The sequence below is a fragment of the Dama dama genome, chromosome 4 (assembly GCF_033118175.1).
Source record: "Dama dama isolate Ldn47 chromosome 4, ASM3311817v1, whole genome shotgun sequence".
Classification (NCBI taxonomy): Eukaryota; Metazoa; Chordata; class Mammalia; order Artiodactyla; family Cervidae; genus Dama; species Dama dama.
Window position 1 is genome coordinate 68,875,365 of NC_083684.1, and position 22,323 is coordinate 68,897,687.

Sequence of the window (22,323 nt, forward strand, 5' to 3'; positions counted from 1 at the left end):
ACACTGCTGCAGGAACCCGCCTGCCGGCCTGTAGACACGGTGGGGCTGTCCCGTCCGTCTGGCCCCTCTCATCCTGCGTCCCCTCCAGGGGGTACAGCACCTGCACTAGGCCAGGCGCTGCCCGAAGCCCTCTGACTGCGTGCTCGGTCGCTCAGTCGTGTCCAACTCTTTGCAACCCCACGGACTGCAGCCCGCCAGGCTCCTCTGTCTGTGGAATTCTCCAGGCAAGAATACTGGGTGGGTTGCCATGGGTTCGTCCTTCCAACCACCCAATGATAGCCACCCTCACCCCCAGTTTACAGATGGGGAAACTGAGGCATGTGAGGACTTAGGTGTGTCCAGTGTCAGGCACCTGGCAGGTCTGGGAGAGGAACCACTGCTGCTCGGACTTGCCAACTGTGCAAGGAGACACTTCAGAGCTGAAATTGTAAGACTCTGTGTGTGTGTGTGTGTGTGACAGGGGTAAGGGTGGGGTGTGTGTGTGTGTGTGTGTGTGTGTGTGTGTGAGACAGGGGTAAGGGTGTGTGTGTGTGTGTGTGTGTGTGTGTGAGAGAGAGGAGTAAGGGTGGGGGGTGGGGCAGAGAGAGAAGGGAGACAGAGGCTCAAGACCCCTTGACTATCAGACCTAAATAAAGGAGAAAAGTAAGCCTTGGGGGAGCTGAGGACCATAGGGGTCTAAGCCAGCAGTTCTAACTGGGGGACAAATGTGCCCCCAGGGGAACACTTGGCAATGCCTGGAGGCATCCTGTGTTGTCACGATGCGGGGGGAGGGGGGGGGTGAACGCTGCTGCACCCAGCAGCTGCTGCTAAACACCCCACAGTGCAGGGAGGGGCCCTCAACAAAGTGCACTCCGCCCTCTGTCAGCAGTGCCCGGGCCTTCCTCTGATTCTCAACTCTGATCTCTCTCTCCTCCCCGTCTCCCCACGCCCCCTGCACCCCCCTCATTGCCGCCCTTGGTCCCTGTCTCCCCTTGGCCTGTCCCTCCGCCCTCTCCCTCGCCTGCCTCCTTGGTTTCTTCTCCCTCCATCCCATCTCTCCTCTGGTTTCTGTCCGCCCCTCTCATTTCTTCACACCCCTGTCCACTTTCCCTGTCTTTCCTCCCCATTCATCACTCTCTGACCCTCTCTGCCCATGATCGTTGCTGTTCCCCTTCCGTGGCATCGGGGCATTCTTCTGTGGCTCCCCCATCACCGACCACTGCCCCCTGGGCCTGGCCAACCCCGGGCCCATGCACGTCCCCCCCTTTTCCGCCTCCTGGCTCCTGCCCGCCCCCCTCCCCATCCTTCTATCTTCCCTTGGGCTGCCTTCCTCATCCTTTCCCGCCACCATCTCCACATTTCTGCACCTCTGGCGCCTTTCTTCCGTTCCAGCCTCGATTCTCCCCCCAGCCTGGCTGCCCCGGCCGAGCTCCTGCGTTCCCCATGCCGGCCCTCCTGCTCCTCTGGACCCTCCTGTTCCTGGCCTCGACTACCGGCCAGGCTGGGGCGCGTCCGTCCAACGCCACGAGCGCCGAGCCCCCGGGTCCGCTGCCCGCCCTGCTGGCACACCTGCGGCGCCTGACCGGGGCGCTGACGGGCGGCGGGGGCGCAGCGGGCCCAGGGGCCAACGGCACAAGAGCCAGCACCCCGAGCTCGGCGGGCGCTGCCGCACGGGCGCCCCCTCCGGCTGAGCTGTGCCACGGCTACTACGACGTCATGGGCCAGTACGACGCCACCTTCAACTGCAGCACCGGCTCCTACCGCTTCTGCTGCGGCACCTGCCACTACCGCTTCTGCTGCGAGCACCGCCACATGCGCCTGGCGCAGGCCTCCTGCTCCAACTACGACACGCCGCGCTGGGCCACCACGCCGCCGCCGCTGGCCGGGGGCGCCGGGGGCGCTGGGGGTGCGGGCGGGGGACCTGGGCCCGGCCAGGCCGGGTGGCTGGAAGGGGGCCGGGCGGGGGGCGCTGGGGGGCGTGGGGGCGAGGGCCCAGGGGGCAGCACAGCCTACGTGGTGTGCGGGGTCATCAGCTTCGCCCTGGCCGTGGGCGTCGGCGCCAAAGTGGCCTTCAGCAAGGCGTCCCGTGCGCCCAGGGCGCACCGGGAGATCAACGTGCCCAGGTGTGTGTACTCTGGGGCCGGGGGGTGGGGAGGGGGAGCCTGGGGGCGGGGCTTGGGCAACGGGGGCGGGGCCATCATGGAGTGAGCGGGGTGGGCCCGCTGGGCCAGAGGCTGAGGCAGCCTCCCGGAGCGCAGAAGCCTTGAGGAGATGGGCGAGGCCTGAGAATACAGGTGACTTAAGTGACAGGCTAGGGAGTGACGAGGTAGGCTCAGGTCTTCATTCAGCAAATATTTCTTGAGCGCTTTCTGTGAGCCAGGAGCTGGGGGCACAGCGGTGAACAAGACAAAATCCCTGCACTGACGAGTAAACCTAGTTCTAATCCCAGGTCAGCCGCCTGCAGGCTGTGTGACCCCGGGAAAGTTGCTTAACCTCTCTGTGCCTGTTTCCTGTGTCTGTACAGTGGGGCTAATTATTGTTCCCCACACATTCGGACAGCAAAGAAGATTAACTGGGTTGATTGATGTCCAGTCCTGGCACATGGTAAGCCCTCAATAAATGCTGGCTACCGTCATCATTAAGAGAGTAAGCAGTGTTAGTTGCTCAGACGTGTCCAATTCTTTGGGACCCCATGGACCATAGCCCACCAGGCTCCTCTGTCCATGGGATTCTCCAGGCAAGAACACTGGAGTGGGTTGCCATTTCCTTCTCCAGGGGATCTTCCCCACCCAGGGATCGAGCCTGGTCTCCTGCATCGCAGTCAGATTCTCTACTATCCGAGCCGCCAGGGAAGCCACGCACAGGGGCAATGTACTTTCAGATGCTGATAACTGCTGTGAAGAAAAGCAGTGTGACGAGCTGTGGGTGGGAGGGGAGGTGCTGTTTTACGTGAAGCGGTCAGGAAAGGCCTCTCTGAGCAGAGACCTGGAGGACAAGAGAGAACCAAGCAGGTATCTATGGGAAGGGCACTCCAGGAAGAGGAAGCCGTAAGTGCAAAGGCCCTGGGGTGGCGTGTTGGGAGGACTGTGAGGAGGCCCACGACACTGGGCGCAGTGCATGAGGAGGAGGTGGACAGAAGCGGGCAGAGGGGGGCTCAGCCTCAGTGTGACGGGGGAGCCACTGGAGCGTCCTGAGCTCCATGTGAGCCACCTGACCCCTGGGCTGTGCATGAACTTAGACTGCAGGGGACAAGGGCAGAAACGGGCAGGTCAGGTGGATCCATGGCGAGAGACAGGCTGCTAGCCGCAGAGGTGGTGACATATGGTTGGGATATATTTTGGAGAGCGAATCCAGGGGGTTACTAAGGGCCATTGAGGAAAGACAAAGAAGAGTCAAAGGTGATTCTAAGGTTTTATCGCTAGGGAGAAGGCAGCGAAAGAAACAGGAGTTAGGTCCCAGGTTCGGGGTGGGGACAGGGCCACAGAGAGGACGCTGTGGGAGGGACCACACAAGGGGTAGGGTCCAGATGAACTGGGGAAGTGAGTCGGAGGGACCTTGAGGCAGGCGGCGCTCAGACTGACGCTAGCAAGGGGCGTGGCCAAAGGCGAGAAGCCGAGCTGAACTAAGATACCCGCAAAGGTGAGACGGGGAGGGGAAAGAGGCCTGCGCCCTCCCTCTCTCCATCCCTACCCGCAGCCCCCAAGCCACTGACCATCCCTCTGCCCCTTCCAGGGCTCTGGTGGACATTCTGAGACATCAGGCGGGGCCAGGGGCCCGCCCAGACCGGGCACGAAGCAGCTCCCTAACCCCAGGGGTCGGAGGCCCCGACAGCATGCCGCCGAGGACGCCCAAGAACCTCTACAACCCCGTGAAGCCCTCCAATCTCGGTGAGCGAGAGGCGGGGCTGCGGCCGCCCTCGGCCCCGCCTCACCCCTGTGGCCCCGCCCCCACGGTGGCCCCGCCCCCCACCTCCCCGGCCTCTGCCTTCCTCAACCTTCCCAGCGGAGCCCTGTTCGGACACTGCTCCGGACGCTGCAGTGAGCCCGCCCCACTCCCTGCCCTTCCGTGGGCACCCTGGGTGGGCACCGCGGGCGCGTGGACGGTTTCTCAAGCCACTGCACCTGAGAAACTCATGTCAGACCACCCAGCAGCCGGTGACCCAAAAGGACGCAGGTAGCGACTGAGTTAGAATGTCTGGAGCCAGACGCCTGGTTAGAATCCTAACTCTACCACTGTGACCTGGGGCGACCGGCTTCAGTCTCTGGGCCTCATTTTCCTCACCCATAAAATGAGCATCAGAGGAGGGCTCGCCTCACGTCACCGCCGTTCTTACCGGGCGTGGCCAGAGCATCGGCGGAGAGGTCCAGGAGGCTGGGAGAGGGCCAGAGGGTCTCGTCTGAAGAGGCGGAGGAGGCGCCCTCAGAAAGAGATCTCGGGGCAGTGGCCAGGGGACGGAGGGGAGTTTCTTGTGCAGGGGGAGCTCAGCTTGTGAGGCGCCCAGAGCTGAGGCTGGGCAGAGGGTGGGCAGGCACCTCAGGAAGGGCTCCGAGTGCCAGGCCGAGCTGAGTAGCTCTGTGTGCCGAGGGCAATGGGGAGCCAGGGAGGAGTTTAGAGCCGGAGAGGGGCAGAGCCTCGAGTGGGCAGGACTATGGAACCCGTGTGCAGGGAAAGAAATGAGAGGAGGAAGGATCCGGAGGAGGCTGGGACGCAGGTCCAGGCAGTAAAGGACGCGGACTGATCTGAGGTCAGGAACGCAGTAGAGGAGAGGGCTTTGAATACTAGTGATGAAGAAGAGACATTTGACCTGGATCTGGAGGGATGAGCAGGGAGGAGGTCTTCAGGCAAAGCAGGGGAGGAAGGGGTTCAACGCGCGGAGAACAGCGGAACAGCCCGTGCAGAGGCCCTGTGGCAGAACTGAGCTCGACCACTGGGCATCAGAGGGAAGCAGGGCTTGAGGGGAGGGGTGAAAGATGAGACTGGGGGCAGGTCGGAAGGCCTCAGAGGCCGCCCCCAGCTTAGACTGTGTCCCATCGGTGATGGTGAGACCGGCGGAGGGTTTCGAGCAACAGAGGGGTGTGTCTGTGTGTGTGTCTGTGTGTGTGTGTGTGTGTGTAGCACCGCGGAGAGGCTGGTCTTGGAGCTGGGCTGAAGGCTGGTTTGACGATCCAGGAGGGAGAAGGAAGTCAGGGCAAAGATTGCAGAGCTGGGGGCCAGGAAGACGCGAGCAGGGAGCCCTCCGCACGGACCAGGACGGGGCGCCAGCTGGGCGCCGGCAGCGGCAGTGACGCCCTCCCCTCTTGGTCCCCACAGATAACCTGCACCACAACTACCTGCACCTCAACGTCAACAGCCCCAAACACCACGCTGCCACGCTGGGTACGCACCCAGGGCGGGCAGGGCTCCTTCCCTCCTCACCTGGCACTGAGTCGGAGCCAGGTACCCTGATAGGGCAGGGGTGAGGCCTTGGGAGCGTGTCCTCATGGACCAGTCGGGTAACCCAGGAGCGGTCCGCGGGAAGCGGCCTGGAGCGCGCCCCTCCTGCTTGGGGCGGGGCACAGAGGACGTGCCGGATGTGCCTTCTGCTCCTTCCCCGGCCAGGAGCTCCCGAGGGGTCGTGGGGGGGAGTGAGCAGAGGGAGCTTGGACTGCTGCAGCTTTGAGAGGCTGGAACCCCAGGCTGCTAAAACTCCAAGGGGGCGGGGGACGGAACCGCGGGGTCCGAGGGAGCAGGCCCGGACTGACCCCGGCCGTGCCCTCTGCCCCAGACTGGCCCGGACTGACCCCGGCCGTGCCCTCTGCCCCAGACTGGCGGGCCATCCCGCCGCCCAGCCCGTCCTTGCGCTACTCCACGCTATCCTGCTCGCGGTCCTTCCACAACCTCTCGCACCTGCCCCCGTCCTACGAGGCCGCAGTGAAATCGGAGCTCAACCGCTACTCCTCTCTCAAGAGGCTCGGTGAGTCCCGGGGAGGGGGTGGTGGTGGTGGTGGGCTGCTTGGGCGGCGGGCCGGGGGCAGGGCCTGGGTTCAGGACCCTGGACAGTGGCCCGAGCGCCTTCTCAAGCTCTCGATTCCCCGCTTAGGGTTTTTTTTCCTCCAAGTGGGCTTCCAGAAAGACCCAAGGTCATTCTGCATCGCAATGAACTACTTGGGGTGCTTTTCATAAATGCAAATCCATGGTCCTCCCCGCAAGATCTATTGCATTCATCAGGACTTGTGTTTGCAATTAATAGGAACACAATTAAAAAAAAAAAAAAGGTAACTATGCTGAAACAGAACTTAAAAAAAAAAACAAAAAAGGCAACTACATTGGCTTGATAAGGCAAATTCTGTGTGCGGCAAGCTTCAGGTGTGGCTGAACCCAGGTGCTGAAGAGCTAGCACCAGGATTCCACGTCTCTCAGCTCCTCTGAACAGTGGGCTGGCTTCATTTTCAGAAAGAATCTCCCCCTGTGATGGCAAAGACTGCCCTGAGAGAATCTTCAGGGCAGTTCTTACCAGAAGAGTATCTCCCAGTGATTGCAGCAAAAATCCCAAGCCTGAACCCCACTGACCAAGAAAGGGTCATGAGCTTGCCCCAGAACCAATCACCATGACTCTGATTGGACATTCCTGGTAGTGGAGGAGGCGTCACACATTTTAAACTGAGATTCACAGTCAGAAAGGGTTTTTATACTGTGTCTCATAAAACCTACGTACACCGGCAATTTTTTAATTACAGCCAAGTTTTGAAACTTGCTATTGTGGACATTTTTAAACACGTTCAAGAGCAGACAAACTGTAAAATGAACCCCTAGGTTCCTATCACCCAGCTTTAACATTTTCTTATTCCCTCCTTCCCCCACCCCATCTTTTGGTGGATTATTTCAAAACAAATCCCAGATATTATGTCACTTCAACCACTGATATTTCAATAACACACACAGCTGAAACAAAAATCATATGAATGGTACTCACCCTTATTCTCTTGATGGGCTTCCCTGGTGGCTCAGACGGTAAAGCGTCTGCCTGCAGGGTGGGAGACCTGGGTTCGATCCCTGGGTTGGGAAGATCCACTGGAGAAGGAAATGGCAACCCACTCCAGTACTCTTGCCTGGAAAATTCCATGGATTGAGGAGCCTTGTGTGCTACAGTCCATGGGATTGCAAAGAGTCGGACATGACTGGCCAACTTCACTTTTTTCTTATCTCTTATTGTGGGAAACTTTCTAATAATTTTCTATCTTATTTCATTTTGCAAAATACTGTCTCTACCCACAACACTGACTTTACAATCCACGAATGGGTCGAATGGAAAAATACTTTCTACAGGATGAAAGAGAAGGAAGTTTCCTCAAAAAGCAAGAGCTGGGTTCTACACACACAAAAAAGGATATTCCCAAGTGATTTAAAAAACAACACCCCTCCTCATCTATGACCCCATCACCACAAGCTGGGCCTGGGAACATGCATTCTTCTAGCCTGACTGTTCCCACTGGTTAAAACCATGCCCCTGCCCAGGCTAATGCCCAGGAAGTTCCCGGTGATGTCTGGAATTCTCCAGGGCGGAAGCCCAGTGCAAGGAGAGGCAGAGGGTTGGCCCTGGGAGGTGGGCAGCTTCTGGGCCGGCTGGGGCCCCAGCTCTGTGGTTTACCCCTTCTCCCGCAGCCGAGAAGGACCTGGACGAAGCCTACCTGAAGCGCCGGCACCTGGCAGAGGTGCCCCGTGGGACGCTGCCCCTGCACGCGCTGCGGCGACCCGGCACGGGGGGTGGCTACCGCATGGATGCCTGGGGCGGCCCCGAGGAGCTGGGCCTGGCCCCTGCGCCCCACCCGCGGCGCGTCATGTCCCAGGAGCACCTGCTGGGCGACGGGGGCCAGTCGCGCTATGAGTTCACGCTGCCGCGCGCACGCCTCGTGTCCCAGGAGCACCTGCTCCTGTCGTCGCCCGAGGCCCTGCGCCAGAGCCGCGAGCACCTCCTGTCACCCCCGCGCAGCCCCGCGCTGCCCCCGGAGCCCGCCGCGCGTGCCAGCTTGGCCGCCTCGCACTCCAACCTGCTGCTGGGGCCCGGGGGCCCCCCCACGCCGCTGCACGGCCTGCCACCACCGCCCGGCCTGCACGCGCACCACCACCACGCCCTGCACGGCTCGCCACAGCCTGCCTGGATGTCAGACACCGGCGGGGGTGGGGGCACGCTGGCCCGCAGGCCACCCTTCCAGCGCCAGGGCACGCTGGAGCAGCTGCAGTTCATCCCCGGCCATCACCTGCCCCAACACCTCCGCACGGCCAGCAAGAACGAGGTGACTGTCTGAGCGTCCGAGGCCGGGCCGGGGGCTGGGGCGCTGTGGCCTGGGGCCCCCATCCCAGCCTGCACCCCCCGCCACACCTGGCTGGGGGGACTGGAATCCAGACCTGCGGGGGCCAGGAGGGCTACCTCCAAGGACACGGTTTTGGACGAAATCCTCATGAGAGAAAAAGTTTCCTTCTGCAATGTCACAGCAGATAAGATCCTCCTCCTACGTCACAATCTGAGGCAGGGCCTCCTTCCCATGACGTCATCACAGAGGAAGAGGCCTGTATGTGAGGTCATCAGTAGCAAAAATGTCTGTGTTCATCACAGGGACAAACCCTGCTTCCCATGAGGTCATCGCAGAGGAACAGGCCCACTACAGTCATCGCTGGAGGCCATGTCTGTGCTCCACGGTGTCATCACGAAGACCTCCCTCCGGTGACGTTGTAAGAGGAACAATGCCTTGTCCCATGACATCATCCCAAGAGACCAGGAGCCCTCCTGTGATGTCACTGCACAGATAAGTCTCACCCTCTGATGTCGTCTCTGGCACCAAAAGGTCTCTGTGGACATCATCGTCACCAGGAAAATATTTCCTTCCAAAGAAGATGCCTCTGTCTATGAAGCCGTGCCTGCAGACAAAGCCATCTTCCCGGGACGAGCCACAGGGGAAAGCGCCTTGCCAGCCACGTCCTCACGAGACACAAGGCCTCCTTTCTAGGACGTCACCACGGGGGCTCACTTCCTTCCTGTGACACCGTCGCCAGAGGAGCTGGCTTGCCCTGTGATGTCATTCCTGGAGAGGGCAGCCCGCTCTGGGGCCCTCTCCGGGGTGAGGCCCTTCTGCACTGCAGCACTGGCTCTGCCTGCACAGAGACTGTATCCCCATGAGACACATCCACTGCGATTGCCCAGCACCCACAGGCGGGCCCCCCAGAGCCCGTGGCTAAGCTGGGGGCCGCCAACGAAGGGCCCGGTCCTGAGATGCTACCCCGGGCATCATTGCTGGGCAGCTGCCCTGTGGGGAAGCTGCAGCCAGAGGTGACAACCCACCCCTGGCGCGCCGGAGCTGTGATGTCACCACCGGAGACACTGCCTGCTCTGGAAGGCCATTCCTTGTGACGGTGTCACCAGAGTTTCTGCCTTGCCCCACCATGACTTAGCTTGGTTGCTCTCTCCCCTGACCCCGGGGACAAGTCGTGAGGGATTTCCACCAGACCCTCCCCTCAAGTGAGGCTGGGCCATGGGTCCTCCCCCCATGCAGGGATGTCACCTCCTGGTGACTCCCGGAGTACAGCACGCACCCCCAGACTGGCTTCTGCTCCCAAGGAGGCCGCTCCACTGCTCCTGGAGTCCTGGGGACTCTCAGGCAGCCCCATGCCTCTCTGCCACAGCTACAGACATCATCACCTCCGCATACAAAGTCCTGGCCTCCTGCTGGGGTGGGGGTGGGGTGTGCCTGCTATTGATGTCATCGGCACCACAAGACTTCCACCACTCATGGCAGCACTGCACCTGGGGTCCCGTGGTAACCATGCCTGATGATGATGTCATTTCCCAGGGTTCCCTATGATCTACGGCATATTCATCTCCCAGGATTCACCACAGCTGATGATGTCATCATCCCCCAGAACCCACCATGACCCGTTGATGTCATCACCTTCCAGAACCCAGTATGGCCGATGGTGACATCTTCTACCAGGATCCACTAGGACTGATGATGCCCCAGTTCCCCACAGACCCCCACAGTTGTGCTGTCATCATCTCCCAGGATCCACTCCAACCATGATGTCTTCATGCCCCAGGATCCAATGGTGTCATCACCTTAGCCATGGTGTCATCACCTCCCAGGATCCAATTCAGCCATGATGTCACCAGCCCCCAGCATCCATGAGAGTCAATGGTGTCTCGGGACCCATGACATCCAACATCATCATCTCCTGGGATCCACTTCAACCTTGGTACCGTCATCCACTGGGATCCACCATAACTGTGACATCATCATCTCCCAGGATCCAGGACACCCAATGATGTCATTTATCAGGAACCACGTCAACCATGCACCATCACCTTCCAAGATCCATCCCCTTGGGAGCCAAGTACTCGGACAGCTATATTTCAATTGTCTTGTGGGGTCACCTACAGTCGTTCCCTTTAGCGGAACCAGCACAATACATATTCTTTTCCCATTCCCTCAAAAAGAGCGTGGGGTGGGGCTCCCTCTGATGACATCATCCTACTCCAGCCCTTCTTGGTGATGTCACTGCCTTGCTCCTGACTCAGGCTGATGCCTGCCTCAACCCGACCACAGACTTGGCCTTGGTCAGTCCCCCCTCACCCCTGGGTGAGGGCACCAGTCCCTCCAGATAACTGCCCTTCACCCAACCATCTGATCGGTGACAGGGTCAACACAGAGACCTCTTACCATCCCCAGAGGGAGGCCTTCCAGTCCTTGGGTGATGTCACTGCCCCAGTCCCATCCCTGGCACCGCATGCCATGGGCCTAGGCCAAACTCTCCCTGGAGACACCCGGGGCCAGGCCAACAGCTGCTGACCTCCCCAGGACCTTCAGTGGTGTCTGCCGCTGCCTTGGTCCCTCATCCCGGGAGGGCACGGCTGGAGCACTGCGGGGCAGGCTGCGCTCTGCACCTCCCCAGGATGGCAGATGAGTGCCCTGCTCTCCCCTTGCCCCCTCACCCTCTGGGGAGTCCCCAACACCCAACGCACAATTTGCCCCAAATTCTCTTTGTACATAGCCATGTTTGGGGGGCGGCCATTCCCCCACTCTTAAAGGGCTACACGCCCCCTCTCCCAGCCCCGAGGGCCAGGTCGGGGGGCCTCTTCTCCCTCCTCTGGGCCGCCCCCCTTCCTCTCCTCTCTCCCCACAAATAACGGCACCTCAGCTCATCCCTTCTCATCAGGAGCCTGGGGCAGATAATTGGCCCTCAACTCCCACCATGGTTCCCTGGAGGAGGAAACGGCAACCCCCTCCAGAGCTCTTGCCTGGGAAACCCCATGGACAGAGGAGCCTGGAGGGCAATACTCCATGGGGTCTCAAAGAGTCGGACACGCCTGAGCAACTGAGCACACACAACACGGCTCCCACCACACAGGACACTGAGGGGCTACCCCCAGTCTACCAGGGCCTCAGTGGCAGTATTTCAGCCCCCTGCTTGCAGCTGCTCCCTGCAAGGGCCTCAACACGCCCAGGGTCCCTATGGCAGACTGTGACTTCCCCCAAAAGGAGCCGGCTTGAGCTCCCCCAGAGCCCCGCCCCTCCACTCACCACCCCCAAGGAGCACTCAGCCTTCTCCAGGCCCCACATCTGCAGGGTTTGGGGCCTCTCATCTTCTCTTCACCCCCTCCCCTTCCACTTGCTCTTTCCTGGCCTGGATTCCAGGCTTCTCGCCCCCCGCCGCCCACCACACATCACTCACTCGACACAGGCTGCCTGACCCTGGGGCCTTGACCTCTTATTTCAAATAAGCCATAGTGGGGAGAGGTCTCGAGGTGGGTGAGGAAGTGAGCCTGTCCTGCCAAGACCCCCTTTATGCTTCCAGAGCTGAGACCTCGCCATCCGAGTCTCCCCCCTGCCCTGCCGCCTTGTACATCATACAGGCTTGTGCGCGCACGTGTGTGTATACACACACACACACACACACACACACACACATTCCAGTGAGGGGACAGTGGAGGGCAGTATGGAGAGAAGATAATCCATTCTGGACCAAAAGACCTTCCGCAGCTCTGCCTGCTTCCTTACCCCTCCCCACCCTACTCCTCCACCCAACACCGGACTCTTGCCCCAGCTCCTTGGTGAGGACAGCCAGCCAAGCTCCACTTGGTATTTTCTCTTTTTTTAAATAAACAGATGTTTTCCTGATCCCCAGCCTCAGGTTTACTGTGGGGAAAGGACGGGCTTCCACCTCCGCATGTGCAGGTCACTGGGGAGTGCTATGGCCGAGGCAGGGTGAGCGTCTAAGTGTCTTTGCAGCTGGGTGGTCAGGAGTCAGGCCTGGGGCTGCCCTTCTAGGTGCTTTTAAATCCTGGATTTCTTCCTACGTGTCTTGACTCTGGGGGCGGGGGGCTGCTGTGTCAGTTTCCCTAGGCAGTGGGAACATAGTACCACACTCGGGGCAGCTTAAACAGAAGCGCATTCTCTCCCCGAGCTGCTGGAGGCCGCAGGTCTGAGAGGGAGGTGTGGGTAGGACCCGCTCGCTCCTCCTGAGGCTGGGTGGGAGGATCTGCCCGTGCCGGCCCACTCCAGCTTCTGGGGGCTTGCGGGCAGTGCTGCCACTCAACACATCGTCTTCCCTCTGTATGCCCATCTCCTTGGCGAAACGGCACACTTCATAAGGACACACACTGGTTATGACGGATTAGGGCTCACCCCAATGATTCTCCGTGCAAAGACCCCTAGTTCCAAACAAGGCCATATTCACAGGTCCTGGAGGTTAGGACTTAAAACACTTTTTTTTTTTTTTGGCGGGAGGAGGGGACAAAATTCAAGCCATAACAGGACGTGTGACAGAATACAGTCTGTCAGTTTTTATGATAACCAGAAAGCATTTTCCACACCTCTCTCTTCCCACCCAGTGCATTAACATATATGCATAATGAAGACAAAACTGTTCCCTCCTTCTGTCTCAGGAGGTGCCCCGAAGGCAGGGTTTTATGAACTTTAGGACAGCCTACCCCAGGAGCATCTAAACGCTTGTTTATCAACTGCCGGCTCTCATTACATCAAAGCGTGAGTTTGCTCGTCTCTCTGGGTTGTGTGTGCAGGGCATTCCAGTATCAGTTTTATCACTAAGAAAACCCCTTCCTCCCTAGTGCATTTAAGTGTTTGCCTCTCAAATATTAGATTTTATTCTGTATCAGTCAGGGTACTGCAGAGAAACAGAACCAGTGTGTGTGTGTGTGTGTGTTTCTGTTAAGGAACTGGCCTGTGTGACTATGCGTGCTCAGTCGCTTTAGCAGTGTCTGACTGTTTACGACCCCAAGGACTATAGCCCATCAGGCTCCTCTCTGTCCATGGGATTCTCCAGGCAAGAATACTGGAGTGAGTTGCCATGCCCTCTTCCAGGGGATCTTCCCTGACCAGGGGATCGAAACTGTTTCTCCTGCATTTCCTGTGGGGGCTGGCAAATTCAGTCTGTAAGGTATTTCAGAAACTCAGGCAGGCCTTCTAGGGTGCAGTCTTGAGGCAGGATTCGTTCTTTTCCAGGAAACCTTAGTTTTTTGCTCTAAGGCCTTTGACTGATTGGATGTGGCCCACCATAAGATCTAGGATAACCTCCTTTACTCAAAGTCAGCTGACTGTAGGTGTCCACAGAATACCTTCACAGCAATACGAGGGCTGTGTTTACACCACCAACCAGGCCCTGTCACCTAGCCAAGTTGACACATGAAACCTTACCATCCTTGCAGGGAAGGGCTAGCTGGGAGACAGAGTGTGACCTGCAGTTGAGAAAGACTCCTCCCCTTCCGTGACATGTTCACCACCAACTAGATTTCACCTGCTTGGGTCCATTTGTTTGACTCTAGATTAATGGGAGGGGAAGGGGGTAATGCCTTCAAATACTGATGTTGGCTCACTGGTAAAATGCCCCCTCCTGGCGCATGTCAGGGTTGTGCGTCCATCTATTCTTTGTGTTGGAGGCTTTGTCTACAGGAAATTGGAGGGTGGGGTGAGAGGAGAGGGAGGATGGTGATACACTGCCTCTAAGTATGGGATCACTGAGCACTCAGAGGGTCTCCTCCTGGGCACAGACTAGGACAGTACTTCCCTGCCTCCCAGACGTTGTTAGACACGCCAGATATAAACAAACCATGTTGCTTTAGCACCTGGGGCTCTGGGGCTGCTAACTGCTACTGTGGGACACTGCAGCCTATTCTGGTTGATGCACCTTGCCGGTGGAGAAGGGAACTGGATGGCTGCGGGCCATTTGCTGAACTCTCTTGCACTTGTATCTTACCTGCCTCCTGAGAAACCTGTATGCAGGTCAAGAAGCAACAGTTAGAACTCGACATGGAACAACTGACTGGTTTCAAATTGGGAAAGGAGTATGTCAAGGCTGTATAATGTCACCCTGCTTATTTAACTTATATGCAGAGCACATCATGCAAAATGCCAGGCTGGATGAAGCACAAGCCAGAATCAAGGTTGTCAGGAGAAACATCAATATCCTCAGATATACAGATGACACCACCGTTATGGCTGAAAGTGAAGAGGAACTGAAGAGCCTCTTGATGAAAGCTAAAGAGGAGAGTGAAAAAGCTGGCTTAAAACTCAACATTCAGAAAACTAAGATCATGGCATCCGATCCCATCACTTGATGGCAAATAGATGGGGAAACAATGGAAACAGTGACAGATTTTTTTCTTCTTGGGCTCCAAAATCACTGCAGATGATGACTGCAGCCATGAAACTAAAAGATGCTTGCTCCTTGGAAGAAAAGCTATGACAAACCTAGACAGCATATTAAAAAACAGACACATTACTTTGCCAACAAAGATCCATCTAGTCAAAGCTATGTTTTTTCCAGTAGTCGTGTATGGATGTGAGAGCTGGACCATAAAGAAAGCTGAGCACTGAAGAATTGATGCTTTTGACCTGTGGTGTTGGAGAAGACTCTTGAGAGTCCCTTGGACTGCAAGGAGATCCAATCAGTCCATCCTAAAGGAAATCAGTCCTGGGTGTTCATTGGAAGGACTGACGCTGAGCTGAAACTCCAATACTTTGGCCACCTGATGCGAAGAACTGACTCACTGGAAAAGACCCTGATGCTGGGAAAGATTGAAGGCGGGACGAGAAGGGGATGACAGAGGATGAGATGGCTGGATGGCATCACCGACTCGATGGACATGAGTTTGAGCAAGCTCCGGGAGTTGGTGATGGACAGGCAGGCCTGGCGTGCTGCAGTCCATGGGGTCACAGAGAGTCGGACATGTCTGAGCGGCTGAACTGACTGGCTGACTTGCACTTGTGACTTTTCTGTAGTTGTGTAACCTAACTTTGGGCTTCCCTGGTGGCTCAGATGGTAAAGAACCACCTGCAATGCAGTAGACCAGGGTTCAGTCCTTGGGTTGGGAAGATCCCCTGGAGAAGGAAGGGAATGGCTACCCATTCCACGATTCTTGCCTGGAGAATATCATAGACAGAGGAGCCTGGCAGGCTACAGTCCATGGGGTCACAAAGAGTTGCTCACAACTGAGCAACTAACACTTTCATTTTTACTTTTTTCAACCTAGTTTTTAAAAAGTTTAAATTTATTTTTTTAATTATTTAAATTTTTTTTTATATTTTCAAATTTAGAAAAAGTTTAAATCTGAATGTCAACAGTGCCAAATTTGGCTGCCATTGCCCTAAGTAGATAGATGCCCAGGAGTGAGGGTGATATGGGAAATAGGAGTCTCATTCCCTTCCCATGCAGTTGTAATGCCAGGGCTTAAATGTTACCTATTTTTCATTCAACATGACCTCTATGTGCCTGTCAACTACTTCATTTCTGTTCAACCAAGAAAGTAATCTGATCCACATGTCCCGTGCTTTGGTTGGGCAAGTCAAGGACAAGATCTGGCACAAGAGTTTTGTCTTTATAACCTAACACTTGCTCAATTTGCAACTTCACTGTGTTGATTAAAAAAAGTTCAGCCTCTGAGCAGGTATTCTTAAGCTGCGTTTGACGGGGTAGGCTTGTGGACTTCTGATATCTATACCAGATGCTGTGTGCACATGCCTCTTTTTATTTTTGTGTCTTTTTAACTGTATATTTTCAAAGTTTCATGCATGAATTACAAGAATAAGCCCAAGAACTCCTGCACAGCTTTTGTCAATTCACCAATCGTTAGCATTTCATCACACTGCTTTCCAGTTTTCTTCCCATATAAATATTTTTTTAAGACAGTTGAGAGTCAGCAGCCCCTGAGGAACATTTCTGAAAAACACAGACATTCTCTTACAGAGTCACAGTATAGTTATCAACAATCAAGGACTTAACATTGATGAAGTCCATGTTCAAGTTTCACCAACTGTCCTAATACTGTCCTTTGGAGCAATTCTCTTTTCAGCCCCTGGTACTCTGGGATTAGGTGTTGTATGTAGTTATTGTGTCTCTCGAGACTTGAACAGCTTCTCAGTATCTTTCACGAGTTTTAGAGTCCAAGGAGCAGCATAATTTTTATTTCAGTCCCTACCAGTAGACATCTGGGGTTTCCCCATTTTCCACTATGAAAAACAATACTTTGAGGAATATGCTTTTGCACACCACATGGAGCATTTACTTAGTTTTCCCTGGGATGAGCTCCTAGGAGGGTGAACTTCTAGTTTGGAGGGAGGTATGTTTTTAAGACTTTTGCTACATGATGCCAAGATGCAGTTTCAAGAGCCTTGCCAAGTCCATGTATCTGAGAATGTTCATTTGCTCCCACAGTCACCAGCATCAGGCATTGTTCTATTTAATCTTGCAGTGCATCAGAGAAGTCAGTTTTACAGCCATTTAAGGGAGCCTCTGGTGGCTAAACTACGTTTTTATCCAAGGCGAAGTCAGCCCTGCAGTCTGGGGTTTTGGAGCAAAATGAGAGGCGATGCGGTTCACTGCCACTGTCACTAGAGGGCGCACATGATCCATTGCAGGCAGTGTTGTCCAGTCACTAAGTAGGGTCTGACTGGGGCTCCATGGTCTGCAGCACTCCAGGCTTCCCTGTCCTTCACTATCTCCCCGAGTTTGCTCAGGCTCATGTCCACTCAGTCGGTGATGCCGCCCAACCATCTCACCCTCTGTTGTCACCCCCTTCTCCTCCTGCCCAGCATCAGGGTCTTTTCCAATGGTCAGCTCTTCACATCTGGTGGCCAAAGGGATCAGAGCTTCAGCTTCAGCATCAGTCTTTACAATGAATATTCAGGGTTGATTTCCTTCAGGATTGACTGGTTTGATCTCTTTGCTGTCCAAAAGACTTTCAAGAGTCTTCTCCAGCACAATTCCAAAGCAGCAATTATGTGGCACTCAGCCTTCTTTATGATCCAACTCTCACATATGTACATGACTACTGGAAAAACCATAGCTTTGAGTATAGGGACCTTTAACAGCAAAGTGATGTCTCTGCTTTTTAATATACTGTCTAGGTTTGTCATAGCTTTTCTTCCAAGGAGCAAGCGCCTTTTAATTTCATGGCTGCAGTCACCATCCCGTGATTTTGGAGCCCACGAAAATAAAATCTGTCAGTTTCCATTGTTTCCCCACCTATTTGCCATGACGTGATGGGACCAGATGCCATGATCTTAGTTTTTTGAATGTTGAGTTTTTTAAGTCAGCTTTTTCACTCTCCTCTTTCACCCTCATCAAGAGGCCCTTTAGTTCCTCTTTGCCTTCTGCCATTAGAGTGGTATCATCTGTATCTCTGAGGTTGTTGATATTTCTCCAGGCTGATGCTTGTGATTACTCCAGCCTGGCATTTCACATGATGTACTCTATATATAAGTTCAATAAACAAGATGACAATATAGTCTTGACATACTCTTTTCCCAATGTTTCCCCAATTTTGAACCAGCCCATTGTTCTGTGTTCAGTTCTAATTGTTGCTTCTTGACCTGCATACAGGTTTCTCAGGAGACAGGTAAGGTGGTCTGGTATTTCCATCTCTTTAAGAATTTACCAATATGGTAAATTGGTAAATACGGTAAATATGACTGCAGTCACATTTACCAATTAAGTACCTCTGACCACCAAAGAGAGTTCTAAGTTCTGCTCAGGGACACAGAGGAAAGTGGTTCTTGTTAATCACCTACCACAGCCCCTACAGACGACATGCTTAAAAATATTAAGGTCACTAAGGCAAAGAATTTGTCAGCAACCACAGACCATGGACTCAGCAATAAATATGGAGGATTTACCCACGAAAAGATGCTCAGCCTCACTGGGAAGAAAGGGACACAGGAGAAAGACAAGGCACCTCTATCTTTCCATGACTGACACACGTTTCAGAGACTGCTGATGCTTGGGCTCATTTCTGCATCAGGACATTGACATCAGCAGCCTCCTCTGCCTGGAATAGTCTTTCTCCTCTGGATATTCACAAAACTTGCTCCCTCACTTCCTTTAAATCTTTATGGAAATGTTTCCTTCTCAATAAAGGTCTACCCTGACTCCCCGAAACTAAAAATTCTCCCCCTCACCCTTCCTCTCACCCTAGTGTTTCTGAACCTTCTTACCTTAGCTGCTCTAATTTTTATAGTAATTATCTTTTTGTACCACCAATTTTTCTTACCAACTAGCCTGGGACCTTCCCAGTGTTAGCACTAAAGTTCGGCATTGTGGGTAACCTGGACAGTTGGCCACCTTGGGTTTAGTGCTTACTGTTTATCATCTGTCTCCCACAGAATGGATGCCCCAGGAAGGTGGTGCCTTGCTTCCTGTCTTGGTGACTGATGTATCCCAAGCACACAGAACAGGGCCTGGCAGACAGCTGGCTATAAATAAATACTTGAATGAAGGGACCAGATCCTAGTGGTGGGGATCCAAATAAGGAGAGCCCTGCCAAGGGCTACTTGGCAGAACTTCAGACACTCGTGCTCTTTGAGCCTGCTATTCCACTTCTAGGAACTTCCCCTTCAGGAAAGCTCACAGCTTTGCCCGAGGATGCTCACTGCAGCTCCTAACCACACACTAGACCAGCATAAACACCCATTAGCTAGAGAATGTTAGAAACTCCCAGGTTCTTATGGAGGACCACAGTGCACACTGCTGAGGAAAGATGTGTGAGAATGTAAACGTGCAAGTAGTGTGGGGAGGAAGACACCAGATATTCACAGGAGGTATGTGAGGGGTCGTGAATGGGAATGTGAGAGGGGAACGAGGGCTAGAGCTGTGCTTCCTCCTTTCACTGCAGTCACTGTGAATTTCCCTCCAAACATGTATTTCTTCCATGACAGAAGAAATGAAGGTTCATTTCTAAAGCTAGAAATTTGGGTTTCACTAAGCAAAAGTTAAGTTTCTGGGCCTCCAGCACTTGGCAAAGGAAGGACATCCCTCTCCCAGCCCATCTCCTGCCCATCCACCTCCCAAACTAACTCAAAAGGCTCCATCACTAGGCCACCTCCCGAGTCCTTCTCAGATCTGCCCACTTTTCTCCCACCATGGCTATGGCCACCACCCTAGCCCAAGCCACAAACAACTTCCTGTTGAAGTTTCTGCTTCCACTCTGGGCCCTCCAATCAAGTCTCTAACCAGCAGCCTTGAGCTAGAATTACAACAAATCCATTCACGTCGCCGGGTCAGAATTCCTCACTGGCTCCCTAGGGCCCTACCGACCATGCCCACCTCTCCCAACTCAGAACATTCTCTAGTCAGACCTTTCTTTCCCCACTCCTCTGCCCTTCTCTCAGTTCCTCCCATCTCAGGGTTTTCAAAAAATTCTTTTTAGAAAATAACAGCTTTACTGAGACATAACTCACACACCATACACAAAACTTACCAATTTAAAGTGTTTTGGTATACTCAAAGAGTCACACATCTATGCCATCACCACAGTCAAGTTTAGAGTATTTTCATTGCCCCAAAATCTATCCATTAGATATTACTTTACCACCCCCCAGCCCTAGACAATCACTTATCTACTTTCTGTATGCATGGATTCAACTGTTCTGGACATTACATATAAACGGAATCATACAAATGCAGTCCTTTGTAACCGGCTTCTTTCCCTTAGCACAGCGTTTTGAAGGTTTGCCCATTCTGTAGTAGGTAACAGTACTTCATTCCTTTCTATGGCTGTATTGATCTGACATTGTAAGTATACACCACATTTAGTTTATCCATTCACCAGGTGTTGAATATGTTGGTTATTTCCATCTTTTGGGTATTACAAACAATGTGATATGCATTATCTGCACAGCTATGAACATCTGTGTATGACTTTCTGTGTAGATATGTTTCTATTTCTCTGGGATATGTACCTAGCTGTGGAATTGCTGGGTCATATGGTAACTCTAGGTTTAACCCTTTGATGAATAGCCATACTGTTTGCCAAAGCAGCTACACCATTTTTCATTCCCACCAGCTGTGTGAGGGTTCCAATTTTTCCACATCCTTCCCAACACCTATTATCTCACTTTTTGATTACAGCCACCCTGGTGGTGTGAGATGGTATCTCATTGTGGCTTTGATTCTCATTTCCTTGATGGCTGATGACACTGAGCATCTTGTCATGTGCTTATTGGCTATTTATATATCTTTGACCACCCGCACCATCTCTTTTCAGGATTATTCCAACAGCCTCCTCTCTGGCCTCCCTGCCTCTGCCCACATCCCCAGAAGCATCCCCCTTCATCCTCTTCTCCACCCAGCAGTCATAGTGAGACCACAGCAGTCCTCTGCTCAAAATCTGGCAGTGGCTCCCCACTCCCTCAGAGACAAGACCACAGTCCTAATCACGGCCTTCAAGGTCCTGCATGATACCCCCTCCCCAACTCCATCCACATATACATTTCTCTGACCTCATCTCCCCATACTCTCTCCTTGCCCACTCTGTTCCAACCACACTGGCCTCCGTGCAGTTCCTCAAATGTGCTAGGCCTGTGCTCCAGCTGTTTCAACTGCCCAAATACACCTTCCTGATAAGCACATAGCTCATTTCCTCCCTTCCTTCAAACTTGTGTTCACATGACACCTGAGTGGTGAGGTTTCCCTGGCCATCTGGCTAGAAATTCATTCCAGCTGGCATCCCACAATCTGGCACCCCCACCCGAACCCCTCCCACCTCGCTCTACTTTTCTCTTTTTCCACAGCACTCACTCCCTTCTAACCTAAATAAATATTTTATTTATTACATTTTGCTTCTGTGTCTATTTTCCCTTACCACAGGAAACCCCAAAAAAGGCAAAGATCATGTAACGTTCTTAGCAGAGATGGGGCGTGTTGGAATTTCAGGAGTCAATAAAGGCAGCCTCCCTGAGGACCGACCCCAGCCACTACCTGTTTCTATCAACAAAGGCTGACTGGGACACAGACGCCCCCTTCATCTGCACATCCACTTGGCTGCTCAGGCTAGGGCAGCAGAACGCAGTCGGTTGGGACAGAGATGTGTGGCCTGCATAATCAAAAACCTTTACTGAGAAGGTTCGCTGAGCCCAATTTTAAGGCTGTGGGCGATTCCTTGCTTCTCCCTCAGGGCCTGTCCACGTCAGGGATCCCCAGCACGTCTCCCACCTGCCCTGCCACCAACGTGCTAGCCTGCCTGTCTGCTCCCGCCCACGGCCCATCAAAGCCTCCAACTGCTCCCCAGGACCTGAAAGCTTCAACACACCGCCCACTCAGCCTCACCGGCTTCCCAGTGGCGCCCCAAACACAACATGCATGATCCCCTCGCCTTGCCCTTGTAGGAGTTGTTCCGTTTTCTGAAGTGCTTTTCCCATATGGAGCCCAGGCAATTCTTCCTCCGACAGGTCAGTGAGAAGCCCCAGCCCTCTCTCCCTGCACCCGGGGCCCTGACTGATCCGATCTGTCTTTATCACTCGCTGACGTGATAGGATATACTTACTTGTTTACTGTCTGGTTTCCCCACGACATTGTCAGCGCCCTGAACACAGGGATTTTGTCTCTTACTCTCAGCTGTATCCCCAAAGCATCCTGCCTGCCACAGGGCTGTTGCTGTTTAGTCACTAAGTCTTGTCCAACTCTCTGCAACCCCATGGACCGGAGCCCGCCAGGCTCCTCTGCCCATAGGATTCTCCAGACAAGAATACTGGAGTGAACAGCCATTTCCCTCTCCAAGTGATCTTCCTAACCTAGGGATCGAAGGGGAGTCTCTTGCATTGACAGGCAGGTTCTTTACCACTGAGTCACCAAAAAAGGTGCTCAAAAAACAAAGCACACTGAATAACTGCCAGTGTCCAGAGAGGAACCTCATAACATCCACCTGACCGGGTTGTTTCGAGGTTTCAATGAAATCAGACATGCAAATAAACTACAACAGTGCCCCGGCCATCAAGCACGAATCAGTAACCATCACTCTCAGGAGCACCATCAGTCTGTCGGGTGGACTCCGCAGCTACAGATCAGTCTGACCACCAACTCCGCCTC

At 54.2% G+C, this 22,323-nt stretch overlaps 1 protein-coding gene across 1 annotated transcript; it reads left to right on the forward strand.

Moving 5' to 3' along the window:
- The first annotated feature begins 275 nt into the window (after nt 1-275).
- SHISA7 (shisa family member 7) lies at nt 276-12,079 on the forward strand. Its single transcript, XM_061140266.1, has 6 exons — nt 276-427; nt 1,372-2,102; nt 3,712-3,866; nt 5,290-5,355; nt 5,783-5,932; nt 7,621-12,079. Exons 2-6 carry the CDS (start codon nt 1,423-1,425, stop codon nt 8,262-8,264), a joined length of 1,695 nt encoding a protein of 564 aa, XP_060996249.1. The 5' UTR covers nt 276-427; nt 1,372-1,422; the 3' UTR covers nt 8,265-12,079.
- The last annotated feature ends 10,244 nt before the right edge of the window (nt 12,080-22,323 follow it).